The sequence below is a fragment of the Populus alba genome, chromosome 1, assembly GCF_005239225.2.
Source record: "Populus alba chromosome 1, ASM523922v2, whole genome shotgun sequence".
NCBI classification, from domain to species: Eukaryota; Viridiplantae; Streptophyta; class Magnoliopsida; order Malpighiales; family Salicaceae; genus Populus; species Populus alba.
The window spans coordinates 7,393,257-7,410,448 of record NC_133284.1 but is presented as its reverse complement, the minus strand read 5'-3'; the positions used below and the strand labels follow the sequence as shown (position 1 = coordinate 7,410,448).

The following is a 17,192-nucleotide window of genomic DNA, read 5'->3' as shown; positions in this document are numbered from 1 at the left end:
ATATCAAAAAATACTTTCTGGAAATTCACTTAAAAAAAAAAATACTTTCCAGTAAGTAAATGAGACCTAAGTGAATCTCAAGACGTGAACAAAATCACAAGGCATGCATCTAGATGAAACATCACTTTCAACACGCCTAAAACATTAATTTCTTCCTTTGTCATAGGTTGTTTGGCGCTGCAATTAGCCGTCACTTTTCAAAAAAAAAAAAAAAAACTTTCCTTTTTACTTTAAATTAATTAATTTGATATTTTTAAATTATTTAAATATTTTAATATTAAAAATAAATAAATAAAAACATTATTTTAATATATTTTTAAACAAAAATACACCTTGAAAGACATCCAGAACACCCTTAAAACAAAAAAATTCACGCAACTAATCCGAATTAACATGGAATTAAAGACCTGATTGAATTCTATTGTACTGAACATATCGGCAAAATCGAGGTTGCAGCATTCAACATGTTAAAAAATATAATAATTTCCCAGAACCCCAGAGCGAAGCCTCTGACGAACTGAATCCCCTCTAACGCCGTAAAGAACTGGCCAGCCAAAAGGTATATACATGAAGGTACAAGCATTCATCTCTTCCCCGTGCTCAATCCAGCCAGTGGGCAAGAAAAATGAAAGGACCGATAAATACATATATCCTTCTCAAAATTTAGGTTTTAACCCCAGCATCTACATGCCATGATTTTACTAACTATGCAAATGGGAAGTCCTTGTTTTCTTTCCCTTTCAATTAACAATTCTATCAGAACCCAACTACGTGCATACATACAAAATTGGACTTCCAGCGCCGTAGCACCACTTCTTGGCAGAAGTCGGAACTATTTCACGCCGAAAGCAAATTGATCCTTGTCTAGTGTTAAATGCACCTCATAATCTGTTCAAAGATCCTGATGTGTCTTATGCTCTATAGACCATTAAATTCAACCGTTGCGAAAAACTTTCTTAGCAGGCAGCAGCGGATGATGCATCTTCAGAGTCCACCTTCACCTAGACACAACATAAATGATTGAAAACCCATTCAGTTCATGCAAAACTGTCGGTTACAGAATCTTAATAAAAAAAAATCTGCTAAATGTGAGTTCTCTTTCTTCAGATGGTCAATGATCAAAAGATTCATTTGTTGCTTTTATAGGAGGCAGTGCTCTGTTATCGGTACTTCTCTATCTGTATTAGGTTTCATTTGCCAAGTTCTTCCTTGTTTGGAACCATTTCACACATTACTGCTACCTTGACTTTTTCTAATAAGTAAATCATTTATTTTAAAGAAAAAATGAAAAAAGGGGAAGACAGAAAGAAAGAAATATTGGTTACCTGCTTGAGGTGGTTCTGCAAAGCTCCATGCAATAGACTTTTGAGCTTCCCATAGTGATCAACCATGTGACCCAAATTACTCAATTCCTCAAGCTGGCACCATAGGCGCTCTATCGTTGTGTATGGAAACCATGCTGCAAATGGCTTTTTCCGATTAATCAAGTCCGACGGTCTCTGCACAGGGTTGATAAAATTAGCATCTTAAGTGAAATTAGCCAGCAGATAACCATCAATTGACAGTTTTAACAATGAACATGTTGCCTGGTCTAGAAAGGAAAAAAACAGATGGCAGCTAAACAATAGTGATGCTTTCAAACATCTAGGGAAAGTTGTATCAGCCAACTCCCTCCCATGCAGACACTTAGAGGTCATGCCCACCATTAGGGCAGCTCAGAGGATAGAACCATGAGAAACAAAACACATCAATGATGTTATTGGGTCAGTATAGATGTTCATGGTCCACCATTGCCTGCAAAGCCTATCACAATGATGAATTGATACATAAACAAGTCAACCACTATAACATATAAAAGAAACAAATTTAACTTCAGAAATGTTGATGTCTCCTGGAATATCCAACATTGATTACATACAGGAACGAGGTTAGTTTGACCAGCTGCCATCTAAGGTTCAGTTTGGGACATTTTAATAAAAGTTACAGTTCCTATTAGGGGTGTGCACTGTTTAGTTTGAGCTGAAAAACCAAACCAAATTGTTTGGTTCTGTAAGGGGGTTTTCAATTCGATTCAGTTTAAGAACCAAAAAACCAAATTCTTTTTTTTTTTTTCCTTTTTTACTTTCATTTTTTATTTTAAAAAATAATGATAAAGTATTAAATTTTAAATGATAAAATTTTATTTGAAAATAATTGAAAACCAAAAACTGAATCCAAACCAAAATATTTGGGTTCACACAATTCAGTTTTTCATAAATACCAAAAACCAAACTGAACAAACCATTTGCTAACCCCTAGTTCCTATCGCCTTACATATCCATAATGTATGTAGTCATGCAGGAGTCAAGATTCTTGCTAATAACCAAACCAAGGACCATACCCCACTTTACACCTTTTACCAGTTGACCACAAGTGTAAAGGAAATATCATGAGATGCTGAAAATAAATTAACCTTGAACAAGCAGAGTAGCAGAACTAGTGTGCATGTTCTTGAAGTGGTTGCGACTTACCACTGATGCAAATGATTCGGTATACTCAAGCAACAGATTTGTAGCTTCTGTAAATCGACCATAATCAACATATAGCCTGAACAAAGATGCAGGATTTGATACTTGGCCAGCCATCCCCCAGGTCCTGTCCCTTCGACTCTCCTGTCAAACCAAGAGAATACAACAACATAGATTTGATTATGGTGACTCAGCATGACTTTCATGTACAACAATGAAATTATGAGGAAACAACAGGAGGCTAAATTGTAGCAAATCAAACATCCGTCCACATAGGTAAATACAATAGGTCAAATGAAATAGGGTGAAACATATAACAGTGCTTTGAAACAAGCAAGTTTAGGTAAGGTTAACTTAGTACATAGTTCCCAACAGGACAATTATTCACAGTGATAGAAAAGTAAACGTCTCTTTCTAGATCCTCTAGAGGAAATCCATAAAAGCTGGGTTGAAAGTGTAATTTAAGAGCCCTTGAATCAAGCCTAACAACTGAGAACCGAGTAATATTACGGACAGCTTGTCCAACAAAACGGTAAATATTTGAATGACAATTGACAAATAAAGTATGAGAGTGGAAAGGCTTTTGTTTATCTAAAAGGAAATCAGTAGGATTACCTTGAACATATGTACCAGCCACAGAGGCAATTCAATCTGAGGATCTGTGCGGAGAAGTGTTTCAGCAACAGTTGCTGGTAATCCAGTATGAAAAGTTCTATATTTTTCCTGCAGTAAAGAGAAAGTAATCCTTCAAAACAAGATCAGACAAGGAAATAGAGAAAACATCCGTGGACCTTGCTCAAGGTTATGATGAAATGTGAGCTCAGAGATTAATTGCAAGAGAAAATCTCCAAGTCTATGACCATGTGATGACGTGTGATCCTTTACAAGCTGTTCAGAACACTGACACATTTTTTTATTAAAGCTGAAATATTTTTTTTATGAGCACACACAGAAGCCAGAGGGAAAGAGGGGAAAAAATATTTTTTTTCACTAATAGCATGCACCATGAGATTTCAACATGAACATGCCTGGTTAGTTCATTGTCTTTATTTGATTAAGAAGGAAAGAAAAAAAGAAAGAAAAGAACGTGATGACAATGTTCTTTACTTCAGTGTCTTTACTACAAAATAGGAAAGGAAATCATTTTGAGAACTAAGGGGTAAAAATGAAAGAAGTGCAAAAGATACGAACAAGATAAAGCTCAAGAGTCTCCCACTGAGCATTCCCCTGATCATTCTGAGAAGTAGGACCCATGTCAGGTGAACCGTGAACAACTATTTCTTCTTTTGAGGATGTCAACAAAAGACCATGCACCCTGAAATCATTTGTCAAAGTTCATTAAAAATATCTAAGAGATTTCACTTTCAAATGGAACTTGATGGAAAGGGTAGAGTGATTCATAAGGAATTGTGAGTGAAAGATAAAAACGGTGAGAATTATCCAACCTGGTAGATGAGGAGCCCAGTTTATTGGGACAGCATTTCAATGACATAGCTGAGAAAACTCTTTCTAATTCCCTGAGAAAAGGAAAGGGCCAAGAAACATTCACAAACATGACAAGAAAATCATTTGTGGTTGTAATAAAATGATATTACACAAATGAGACACAAGGAAGCACCTATTCAATCCTGAACCATTCCAGAATTTTAAAAGAACTGTAAATGCCATTTCATATAAGTTTGCCTCGACCAAGAGATCAACCAAATCTGATGGAGCCTTTTCTGTTCCTGTAAGAGAAAAGCAAAATAAAAACAGTTACTCAAATGAACAAGAAAATTAACTAACAGAAAAAGAAAAGCAAACTCACAAGTTTTCATTCAACTGTAAAATGAGATGGAGATGCAACATTTTTAAAGAATCCAAACTTGCTTATACACATTGTACTATAAAAATGGCCTTGGTCACCAAAAAAAATGTACCAGTGAATGTCCATTTGACATTTGCTAATGAAAGCAAATATTCTGCGGATGTTAGAACGAACTCCTTTTCAAGTTTCTCAACATCGATGTAAAACTGCAGCCTTTGGGCCTGAACATCACTCCCAGTCACTGTTAAAGAAGCAAAATACATTAATTGCCTCAAATAGGAGTGCATAAACTGCACTCCAACTAAAAAAAGAAAGAGATAGCCCAAACATTCCTAAGAAAATAGCCATTCCAAGAATGCCAATTATACTATAGTACACCTATCAGAGGAGCAGTACAGATATTGGCTTAACAAAAAAAAAATACAAAATTTCTGTTGCAATTCTTACAGTGTTCTTTCACCAATTTTTTAGCCTTTTTACTTGGATAACTCTCGTTATGAACAGAGTTTCCCCCAAACAGAGGATTTATCCAAGCATGTTCAGATTGGATGAGATGCAGTGCATTGATCGCAGCAGAGAGGCCATTTAGCCTTTCTTGCAGCACAAGTGACATGCGCTGGTGATCTTTCAGATCTACTTCAGTCCTCAAACGAGCTGAATATTGATATATGTAACTTGCTGCCCGTCTCCAATTATGTCGTTGCATTTCAAATGCGTAAAGCAACTTATATGGGTTTGGCTTTGCCAAGATTTCAGAACGTTCTGCCTACAAGTTTCAGTATATTAGTCAGTCTGAAAATGCTACAAGAAAACATCAGATGACTAAGTTCATACCTTCCAAGCAAGCTCTTGCTCAATCTTCTCTGCTAAACCAACGAAGGGTAACTGACCATTACAAAGTACCTACAGGTTGCATAAATTATAGAAATCCTGAAATGAGTGTTTCAAGTATGGTATATGGCACTTATTGTAACTGTAGCAAAAGGCATAGTTCCTAAATTAGGGCCTCAAAATCATATTAAGTAATGTTGGAAATGAAAAGGAAATTAATAATAGGAATATCAACAAGTTGGCAAAACCTTCATTGCCCCACGCTCGTAGAGAACAATTATGAAACGCCTCAAGCAGATGTACTTGTTCTCCTCATCTGGATTAGAAAGTATTGCACAATATGCATCGTATAAGTGATCAAGGTCTAAAGTAAACTTGAAGACGTTCGCCCAAAGCCGTCCTTTGATAGTAGTGTCTGATTCATTGATAACATCTGTCCCAGATGAATCATCTTTCTGACTAAGAGCTTCATCAACTTGTTCCAGAGCAGCAAGTGCAAACTGACAGGCACCTTCACTAATGTTATATTGTTCGAATATCTGCATTGCCCACTGGTAGTAATGAAGCTTCCAAGCAGCAGGTGAGGCACAATCATCTGGGATAAAAATTACAAAAGATGAAAAATGTAATATCATTGTTTGATCAGAACATAAATCCGTTCATTTGTTCCTAGAGAATCATTGATCCTCCCTTACAAAGAAAATAAAAGAAACTAACCAAAACAAAAATTCGGCAATCCTGCATCTTGAGACAAATCTTTCAAAGCTTTGGAAGCTCCTTGTCCAGATGAAGCTCTGAATATCAAGGTCAAAACAAAAATTACACCACAAAATCCATGCGATGGAAACTTTGGAGCACTTTTCATCACAAGCAAGAATAAAGAAAGATAATTAATGCCAGAAGAAATGCATAAAAGAAAACTTTACAGGAGATCCACCATACAGAATTGTGTAAATTAGATGACATACAAAAAAAATGAAAGGTGGATGGACAATATTGCAAGCATTATAATCTTTTGGGAAGGTGAGGAAATAATTTATGTATATCATTTCTTTCCATTTCCTGTGGTTCAATGAATTGTGAATTTCCCTAATGTTTTATATATCTACACGTTTTTGAAGGACTAGATTAACCACTACCTGATGTGAAAATATAAGAGTTAAAAGGCAACACGTTTGCTTTTGATTCCTAACATGAGTCAATTCAGATCCACACACACACACACACATTTAAAAGAAAAGGTCAATCCAGGCACCTCTAAAGGTACACATCAAGGGAAGGAAATATAATATCAACAGCATTCTAGTGGCATAATGGATTATTAAGTACCTGAAAAAACAGCGAATGGCTTCACAAACTTTCTTCTCTTTCAACACTCCCTGGAACCCATACCTAGCTTGAGCAAGGAGGCAGCATCCTAGAAGATGATGAAGAATGCACCAATCACCATCATTATCTTGAATGCTTCTAGATACCTTCTCCCTCCGTGAATTAGCCTCCACAATTGTGAGCAGATACTTAAAGTTGGAAAATACAGAAAAAAGAAAAATCAGCTACATGATCTCAATCCTCAAATGTTACAGATAAGTATACATTGTTGGAAAATGCATATAAATAACCTCAACGGCACCATATTGACCATGCCTAAGGAGGATTAAAGCAATCTCAGATGAACGCCTTAGGAAAGAAGTAGATTCTTCCCCAGTTTTGCCCCAAATAATCCAGCTTGTAAAGCCTCTTACTAAATTAACTATCTCTTGTGGATTTGGGAGACAATGCGAAGAAGGTTGGCTTGGGTCTCCAGAGGAAGTGTGAAACGTTAGTGAAAGTATAAAAGCCAGTGTAAAATCACATTTCCCAAGTTTTTCATTCCACGGTCTTCTGTCAGTTTTGTTATCTGATTGACAGAACAGAAACAGGATGATCATTTAGTTAATATAAAATCAAATCAGCATCTTAATAAGACAAATAGATCACAATAAAGATTAAAAGCATCCATAGTGTGTGAATTCATCAATAATGTAATGAAAACAAAGGTTGCAGCAGTATAAAAGTTAGGATCATAATATTCACAGGAAGGTTGTCCTGAAACTAAAGATAATGCTGATAGGGGATCTGTGTTGTCAACACTTGACTGGTTTTGGACTGAGGACTTGAGTTTGCTGGACAATGGTTGCAAAACTTTTATTCAACTGCTCAGATAATTCATTCACTTGGCACAATCAAAACTATGACAAGTTTGAACTTATTTAAATTATTCACAGAATCCTGACTTGGCAAGGCCTTCAGAATTTACTTGTAAATGTTATTAAGGACATCTTGTTCTTTCCATTCATGGTTCTTATTTTCCTTTGTTTCATATCATTTGACAATCCAAGATGCCCTCTAGGGTAATCTATTTTAGATTGTTTGATTGCTTGGACCGTGTGGAAATGTCTAGTATTCTTAGTAATAGTAGGTTTCCACAAACTTCCAAAGAATTTGACAGTTCAAGATGCCCTCTAGGGTCATCTATTTTAGATTGTTTGGACCATGTGGAACTGTCTATGTATTCTTGGTAGAAGTAGGTTACCACAAAATTCTGAGGAATTGCTCTAAATGCCTTTAATGGACTATAGGATTCAGAGAGATCAAAACTTGCAGTGACATTCACTGTGCTTGTGTTGACTTAGGGTGTTTGAAAAGAGGCGTACTGGAACTTTTTTCATTACCAATTTTTGTCCAAGCAATGATTTCTGGGATAGTATGGTGTTTTTGGCTTCTCCATAGTTTACTGCTGTAGAGGAGATTGTTAGGACATCCAGTGAGATTGGCCAGCTATTATGATTAAGTTTTCCGCAGGAAGATCTATCATACTCCAATTAACATTTTTTTAACTTCTATTTCCTAACAAATCTTTTATTTCTTAAACTAAAAGTAACTGCCTAATGATAGCCACTAAGCAGATTGCCCAAGATATGATTGCAATTTCGAACAAACTATCACTAAAATAAAAGCAATGACCAGCTCAATTAACAGGAAATGCAGGATGGTATCCCTCTGCTATCCAGTGAACAGAACCTGGCTAGCTATATCCATTTAATAGCTAATGCAGCAGACTAGTCAATTTGCAATGTAGAACCAACCTTTTAAAACAAAGCAAAATGAAAAAAAAAACTGCCAAGTGATGGCAACTCAACTGATGAGCATATAATTTCCAGTTTGGAACAAACTATCACTTACAATAAATGCAATACCAGCTCATTGATAAGAAAATACATGATGGTATCTCTCTAAACAGACTTACCAATTTGCAATGATGAGAGTTGGGAACTAAAATCTTCAATTGAAGGAGATTCAGAAGGTGTGGTGCTGAGGAAATGGATAATCAACCACTCAGAAACAATTTCTTGAATCATAGGAATGAATTCAAGTTGTATTCTGGATGTATCATCATGCAACATATTAATCTGCTTACAAAATGAAAGGAAACTCATTTATTCAAATTCAATAATGCATAGCAGAAGTCAGAAGCAATTTTTTTTTTTGTTTTTTTTTTTTTGGATGGATAAGTAATTTTATTAAGAAAAAATGAAGAAACAATAGAAATAAGAGAATTAGGCAGCATCTCAAAAACATAATTAATGGTTGCATGCAAGGAAAAAAAAAACATGAAAGCATAACTTATAAGATGCCAGAATCATCCATATTGCTTCATGATTATGCAAATTGTTGCAACTTTACTCTAATGCAAATACCTATAATATGACTTCATAGTAAACAATAATACGAAGCAAGAACCCAATACATTGTCTAGTTAAGATAACATGATTTTGAACATCATAATGTAACCTGATTAAATATAGGCAAATATTGACAGTTACCACATCTATTGCAGACAAGAAATAGCTGGGTTTAAACCTATTAACCAAATAAAAAAGGGCATTTTGGTCAACAGGGAGGATAAAGTCTTCCAGGTTAGGTAAGAATCCTGAGGCCTCAAAAGTTAAGATCTTTTTCTAAAGTTTGCAGTTGATAATATAAGAAAGCTGAGATGCCCTCAAAGTTGAGACTTTTCCTAGATGACAGTGCTTAACAGATTAATAGGAAGAATCTATTGCAGATTATCAGGCAACTATAGAATAATGCATGACCATAATATCTGGTGATGGGTCAAAGTAGGGAGGTAGCTAGTAATCATGACTTCTGCATCATTCAGTTGCATGAGAAATGTGGAATAGCCTTCTCTCCAGTGGTAGTGAGCATTAAGTTGTCTAAAAGAGCATAGAAGATTAGAACTTCCTTCTGTCTCCACAAAGAGAATGGCTTATGCTCCTAGTAATCATTCAGTTGCATGAGAAATGTGGAATAGCCTTTTCTCTATTGGTAGTGAGCATTAAGTTGTCTAAACGAGTATAGAAAATTAGAGCTTCCTTCTGTCTCCACGAGAGGATGGCTTATCTGCTAGTGATCATTCAGTTGCATGAGAAATGTGGAATATCCTTTCTCTCTATTGGTAGTGTGCATTAAGTTGTTTAAAAGAGTACAGAAGATTAGAACTTCCTTCTGTCTCCACAAGAGGATGGCTTATTCTCCTAGTGATGTCTTGTTTAAATTATTTGCTAACAATTAAGCTTCTACTTTAACCTACAGCAATTCGAAAGGAGATGTTGGAGGCCACAACCCTAAAATCCAGGATGAAAGCCGGGTAAATTATACGTTTAGCAGATTGATGAATTAGGATCCTGTGTATAGGTACAAAGCATAGGTGCATTGTTGTAACTCTGGCCAGTATAGTAAAAGCTGAAAGTCGTTTAATAAACAAAAGCAGGCTGAAGATATATGGTAGTCACTTGAATGGATAAGAGAATTTCATTTAAAATAAAAACTAAAAGGCAAGGGAGAAAAAAAACTGACCTGTCCACTGATTTTCAGAAGATAGCTTACAAACAGAAGAACGTCCAATGCAGACTCAAAGATAAACTTAGCAATTTGAGAAGTAGCCTGGACCAAAATAGAAGTGTTGATATCAAATGACATTTCAGCATTTAATTTTTGTATGATCCTCTGGGGTACAAGAAATTGTAGATAGCTTTCAATGACATTCAAAACTTTGCTCCACGATGTAGCTTTTTTGGATAAAGTATGCAGAGATAATAGCATGTCAATAGAGAACTTCCTCAAACTTTTGTGATCTGCCAGCTCCTTTTCCCAAGCAAAATCACCTCCAAGATCTGATATGTGATCTGATGATACTGATGAACTGTATCCAGTTTCCAGAATCTTCAGCAAGCGTGGAACAATTTCCTCTGATGAAACAATGGGTGTGCTAATGAGTGATTCATAAAATACAGCAGATGCTGGTTTCCCAAGGTGTTGGCTCATACTAATAATGCATCTCAGAACTTCTAATAGAATCCCACGTTCAGACTCGTCATTGGATAAATCCAATCCGAAGCTTGCAAGATCAACAAGTTCATCAGAAGAACCTAGCCGAGTAAGAAAGAGAACATACAGGTTAGAAACAGTAAAAGGAACATAAATATGAAAAAATGCAACAACCAAGCCTCAAACCCAAACAAGTTGAGGTTGGTTGTATAGAACCTTTTTCACCATCCCATGAGATCATATATACCAATTCTACCTCTATATTGAGATACTTTAAATCCTTCTATACCACTCCATCCAACATAAATATGAACACATGAGACATATATTTAATGGCACATCACCTAAGAGAGTCAAACGTACCATCGATGATCATCTCGATGTTTTCCAAATCACGAAATAGAGACACTGAATTCTTTCTGACTAAACAAACAGCACCTGCAGAGGACTGAACTAACAAACCACATGGTGAATTGTTCTTGCACCAGTAATGGAAATAGCGGGTGCAGAAATTTTTCCAGTGGCAAAATACTGACATTGGACTTTCACTGACACCCTGCAAAAGAGTACATGAAATATCAGTCTGTTACAGTCTTTGAACTCCCTTCTATTCTCTGTGTGCAAAGAAAAAGGTTAAGTAATAACATACACAGACACACACAGACAAAGTTTGGAAATAATTGAATCTGTGATTAAGGGAAGAATTGAAGAAGTGCCTGATTTTCAATCACTGATCGAACTTCCTTTTTGATCCCATCAACAGTTAAGGACTGGAATTCCAAATCAGTCCAGTGCCTGTGGTAATCCAGCAAAGTTGAACGAAGCACGTCATTGTGATGAACACCAGGGAGAAGCAATCTACGTATAAAGATAGAAGATACAAACGGTACAATGTTTTCCTGTAAAAATTTAAATTGAGCAAATGTAAGCAACATATCTTTCATGTGTATACCATATATCACACAGAAAAACAGATGAAATGGGAAAAAACAAGAAGAAGAATTTGAAGCTCAGCTACTGCATGGAAGTGAATATGGCACTGAGCTAAAGCTAGACAAAATATTGCATTAGATACAAATGCAAGCTCAAATAAAAATGGTGTTCCTATACATCCAGTGCCTTTTTACATGACCATATAACTCTGTTCTGTCTCTCTTGAGCTTTTGACAGCCCCCAGAGCCACAGAAGGGGGGATAGACGTTGGGCATCCACCTACTTGAAACCACGAGGACAAATAGAGCAATATTCATATTCCAATCTCATCAGCAGTCAGTTTAAACTTGATCATGCATTTGATTATAATTTCTGGCATTTTTTTATCATCGATATGGAAACTGTACACAAAAACTAAGAATGGAATGTTGTATTGTTTGTAATGGGGGGAAACTACAACAGACACTCAAATAGGACCCATCAACGCATTAGAACTCTTTCCCTTTTGTGTGTATGGGTGTTCTTGTAGAGGGAGCTACTAGGTAGCATTTCAATCCTGGTATGTCAAGCCAGGAAAGCCATGGGAAGCAAGGAGCAGATAAGACTAAATACAGCAATGGGACAAAAAAAAAGAACAACTCCATCAAAGGGCTACCTAGTTTTATTCCAATTGAAGTGGGACTTGGGGATTGAGATTTTGGAGATAGTAATGACTTCAGCAGTACAAATTCATCACATTAGTCTAAAATTCAAAAGGCATGCTAAATGGCAAGGTAACAACACCTTCATAGATGAAAATAATGAATATGTAATCCAAAGAAGATCATCTGAAGAAAGTTCGGAACTTTGAAATAGCTGCTCAGCAACAAATTCTTCCTGCAAAGTATAGCAGCGGGCATCTTCCCTGACAATAAGTTGAGAAAGCTAAGCTTCAATAAGATTCTAGAAGACATGAGTTCAGTGCCACATACATGGGGTTTGGATAGCTGGATCAATGTATTAATCAGGCATTTACAAAAAAAACAAACACAACAAGAGCTCATGCTATAATTGCAAGAATCATGTAAATAAAGTATGACCCTTGGAATAAAAAAAACAGGTTAAATAACTTGATTCAATCATTACAATCAAGAACTTTAAATAGCCAGACCAACTTCAAAAAGAGAACGGAAAAGGTGCTATAAAGGAAAAGGGAAATGAAAAATAACTGGCAGGGACTCTTAACAGATGAGTTTTAAAAAACAACTTCTGGGTTCTAAATGAACACATTAATGCCAAACTCTAAAATGTGAACTAAACTTACGTATCAATATGAAACAATTTATGAGATAGCAATCCGTTTTCTTTTAATATCCATATCTTGTCTGAAGTGAGTTTGACATCGATGCATTCCCCCTGATAAAATCAAGCAAATAGCAATAAATAAATCTTACCTAAGAAAACAACAGTAGACAAACAATGATCCGGGAAAATATTGTTTACCTCCTCAAGAGAAATATCTTGCATTGAAGACTCTACTGACAAAACAGTCTTGTCCCCCAAAGTACAGTGAAGGCGATAGACATGAATCATCTCCCTCCTAATGTCCTTTTGTAGTTTGACCCGACAAATAATCAGCGTTACCACAATTGATTAAACAAAAAGTAAACAAACAAACAACTTCGCAATCTGTCACTAGATGATACTAATATTACTTTTGTTCCGGGGAAGTTAAAATAACACACAACACAATACCACAATTCAACATAGAGACATTAGTGATGAAATTGACTCATAACTCATTAGGCACTTTCAAATTGCAAAAGCATTAAGCATTCCAATCACACTTCTCCAATTGACCACAACTAAGCCCATAGATTCTATGAGTGTTAACTCCTCAATGCCACTTTTCTTTTGTATGATAAATCCTAGACGCCAGCCACACTAAAGCACTTTTATCCCATTCAAACTCTAATACTATCTTCTCTATCCTTGTGTCATTAAAGTTGCCACCATATGTTTATTTGAAGATCTGCTTAACCCAGGACTCATTTACAGGGTGTTCATCACAACAAAAAATTTCAACTTGTCCTAACGCTAGTTCATCGATCAGAATAATGTCATCACTAAACAGCATGCACCAAGGGATATCACCTTAAATTCAATAAGTTTTATAAGACCGAAGCAAAACAATAAAGGAGCTTCCATTAGTACTACCAGTTCTTATTTATCCTTCATGTGTATCTTATTGAATTTGTAGAGAATCTCCCTTCTTCTCTAACACCCACTGAAGAACTTCCATCAACACTCCATCAAAAGCCTTCTCTAGTTTGATTAAAACCATCCACAGTCTCTTCTCTTCTTTCAGCATTTCTCGATGGAACTCCTTATAAGAAAGATGGTCAGGATAGTCCATTTCTAGTAAAACCAAATGGTATTGCAGATATCATTGTGTCATACATTAATTTGCAGCCTGACGCTCTCTTGTAAAGCTTCCTAATGATAGGTCTAATGCCTCAATAGCTCGTTCAACTTTAGATATCACCCTTGTTTTCATCAAATGGAGCAAGGAAGCTCCTGCAATTATGACACATCATCTTTGTACTTCATATCTTTGTGAAGAGTTTGGTTTAGTCAACTGTAACACCTCATCTCACTAATAATTTAATATATTGGAAAAGTGCACTCAAGGAACTCGATCATTAGGTCATCATATCAATAAGTGGGTCACTGGTAGGAAAAACATTTAGTTTTGTAAATGTTTTTACCCATAATATTCAAAAAGGAACGAGGAAAGCACAAATTTGTTACAATTTAAATGGTTTAAGCAAGTATGCTAAGAATAGAAATTTGGTTCATTTATTTTTATTCCCGTAAAAAAATGTGCAATAAACTTCAGTGTCTACACTTTTCAAACCACAATAATGTTTTTTTTTTTTTTCAGTAAAGGAAACAGCTAATTTAAAAAGAAAAGGGAAATGAATAGCCTTTTGCTCCATGGATACTGACAAGATCATTGACAAAGAGAAAATGAGACACATAAATTACCCACTCCAACCTTTACCCAAGCATATAATTATTAGTCTCATGCTCGGTTTAGAGAAAAATACCAAATTATGCCTACACAAGACAGCTAATGGAGTTATGCTTGCATCTTCCTTAGCTTCACCGACCCACAATCTGGCAAATGTCACTCCTGAGTAAAGAAATATAGAGGGAAACATGAAAAGGTGTGAATGGTGTTATGCTAGAGCCAACAAAAGGGGGAAAAGTCATAGGAGTTGCCTTCTGAATTCGGAATGCCCAATGCATGACTTAAAATCTTGCTGCGGAAGGACAAGTTCCATACTCGTAACATCCCATCAGAATGAAGCACAAACAAAAGTTTTAGCCCATGTACCTCTGATATTACCAAATCCTGCACAGCTCCAACCATCCTGCCCCTGCATGGGATTTAGCCGTTTTATATTTTATCAAAATACGAGACACAAAAAAAAAAGACAACAATACAAGTATAAAATTGTTTTCTTCCTTTTTTGTTGAAAAAAAAAGAATCATTAAGAAAAGAAATTGTTTTGGTTGAGTAATAAAATTGCAAGTGCATAACGCATGCAAACTCGTACATGATCAGTGCATGGAGATAACAAGATGGAGGAGTAAAAACTATTCCTATCTGTTTACAATGTCAGGAAATTTTAACAGAGATTCAAGAAAAACTTGCTTTGCAGGGGAAATGGAGCATGATAACAAGCTGATCAAAACAATCAACCCAACCTCACAATATACCAGCTACACTTTACTAATAATGTCGCTACCCAGTAACCCGGATATGGTCCAACCAAAGAGAGTATTAGAAAGAAAACCTACCCTTCAGTATTTTCGTGATGGTTTTTTTTTTCTTTGGCAAGACCCAACCTTGCACCTACCTCGTTAACAACAAGCTTACAATCAAAACAAAAAATGGACTTTGGATCGCTCTTATAAATTATATCTTCTAATTGGGCCCCAAATGCATCTCCTTTCCTTTTGATCAACTCAATTCAAAAGGCAAAGGCACCCTCTCGGGATTTGACAACATTACATGACAAGATTGAAACTAACAGCTCGGTAAAGGTAATGATGTCACATAAGGCCCTGCTACAGATACTCGCTTCTTTTTCAAAATAATGAGTCAAGGATACATTATTCTATAGCTAGGAACAAGTGGCATATGCATTTCAATCTTTGAGATGAGTCTTGGTCCATACCAAACAGTAAGAAGGATCTATTATTGCTAGAACATGCAAGTATAGTATGAGGAAGGACATTTCATGGAGAGAAATGTTTGTACCTTGACATGAAACCCCACAAACGACCGAACCCTGAATCATCCCGCAACTCATTCACAAAACCTAACAAAAAAAATTAAGGAACCATCCACGTGTGCAACAAAATAAAATAAAAGGGCATAAAAGCTTGCAAGAAAAGGTGACATTCGGTTACCAGGGGTACTAGGGTGAAGCAATCCAAGTTGAAAATAAGCAACAGATCCATCAATTCTACCTACTGCAAGACATCCAGCGGTGGCTGCTACACTAGTTATTGCCGCAGGCTCGGAATTACTGGAATCACGATCATTCAAACTAAACTGGGTAACCTCATCCCTTGGTAAAACAGGCAAGGAAGAATAAGCAGTAATGTTTCGGAGTTTGATAAGATAAGCGACTCCCGAAATTGTCAATGCATAGAGCAAGTATGGATTTGTAGTAGAGAAAGCAGGCATCTGCATTCACAACACAGTCAATACCGCAAAAAACAATAGAGGAAAACAGACAGACATAAAATGGGGCAAAAAAAATGTCATGCAGCTGAAATTAACTACACCAATACCTTGCTCTGATTCTGGCAAACATAAGCGAAAGGGCAAAGGGCATGGGGAAAGGTAATTCGCAACCCGGTTGTCCCGGGGAAGTCTTTAGTAGCAGAGAGTTGAAGTAACTCGAGAGTTTTAGGCTGGGACTTATGAATCCTCCTATTAATTGCAATTCCGATTAATGCAGGTCAAATGTTTGAACAAATGCCATAAAAGAAAAAAAGTGAAAGAGAGAATGAAATTAAATGTACCAAATGAAAGAGAGAGGAGGATCGCCAGTGATGGAGGAGGAGCCATAATCTTCAGTGAGAGAAGTTGTAATAGTAATGGAAGCAGCAGTAGCAGAAGAAGTGGTTGATAAATCAGCGTCGCCGACGTCGGGGACAGATATGTCGATGAATTTGATGGAATCAGTGCCGATAATGGGAACCTCCATCCCCCCCCTGGCACTCATAATTTATTTCTTCTTCTTTCTAGCAAGCTGTCACTGCTATTGATTGATTTGAGAGGACGGAAAAAATGGTGAAGACTGGTTAAAACCCTAGCACTAGACTCCTAGTGCAGCACTAGAGAGAGATGGGTTTTACGATTTCTTTCTTTATGTCCCCGCTTCCCCCTTTTGTTTTCGTGTTTTTCGTTTTCCTTTTTGCTAGCGCGGTACTCCACTTACGTGAGCGGTGGTTTGATATTGTTTTTATTTTTTGTTTTCAAAGATTTTAAAATAAGATATAAAATCGTTTTTGGTTTTCGAAAAAATATGACAGCACAATTTGTGTGTATTTGGGAGTTTAGTACATTTTAAAAGTGCATTATACTTTAAAAAAAAATTAAATTAATGATTTTATTATTGTTTTTTATTGTTTTGATGTGCTTGTATTAAAAATAACAATATTATTATACATTTTCAAGTAAAATT

At 36.1% G+C, this 17,192-nt stretch overlaps 1 protein-coding gene across 1 annotated transcript; it reads right to left on the bottom strand.

The window, feature by feature from the left end:
- Positions 1-359: 359 nt before the first annotated feature.
- Positions 360-16,936, bottom strand: LOC118036759 (nuclear pore complex protein NUP160). Its single transcript, XM_035042569.2, has 27 exons — positions 16,528-16,936; positions 16,294-16,435; positions 15,907-16,186; positions 15,755-15,815; positions 14,710-14,867; positions 14,535-14,620; positions 12,928-13,032; positions 12,749-12,840; positions 12,229-12,349; positions 11,229-11,411; positions 10,876-11,068; positions 10,042-10,613; positions 8,432-8,594; positions 6,765-7,042; positions 6,475-6,662; positions 5,863-5,939; positions 5,394-5,740; positions 5,149-5,217; positions 4,762-5,080; positions 4,427-4,555; positions 4,126-4,234; positions 3,953-4,024; positions 3,699-3,822; positions 3,123-3,230; positions 2,511-2,651; positions 1,326-1,499; positions 360-1,001 (listed from the first exon to the last, which is right to left on the bottom strand). The coding sequence occupies exons 1-27, from the start codon at positions 16,728-16,730 to the stop codon at positions 957-959; spliced, it is 4,539 nt and encodes a 1,512-aa protein (XP_034898460.1). The 5' UTR covers positions 16,731-16,936; the 3' UTR covers positions 360-956.
- Positions 16,937-17,192: the final 256 nt, after the last annotated feature.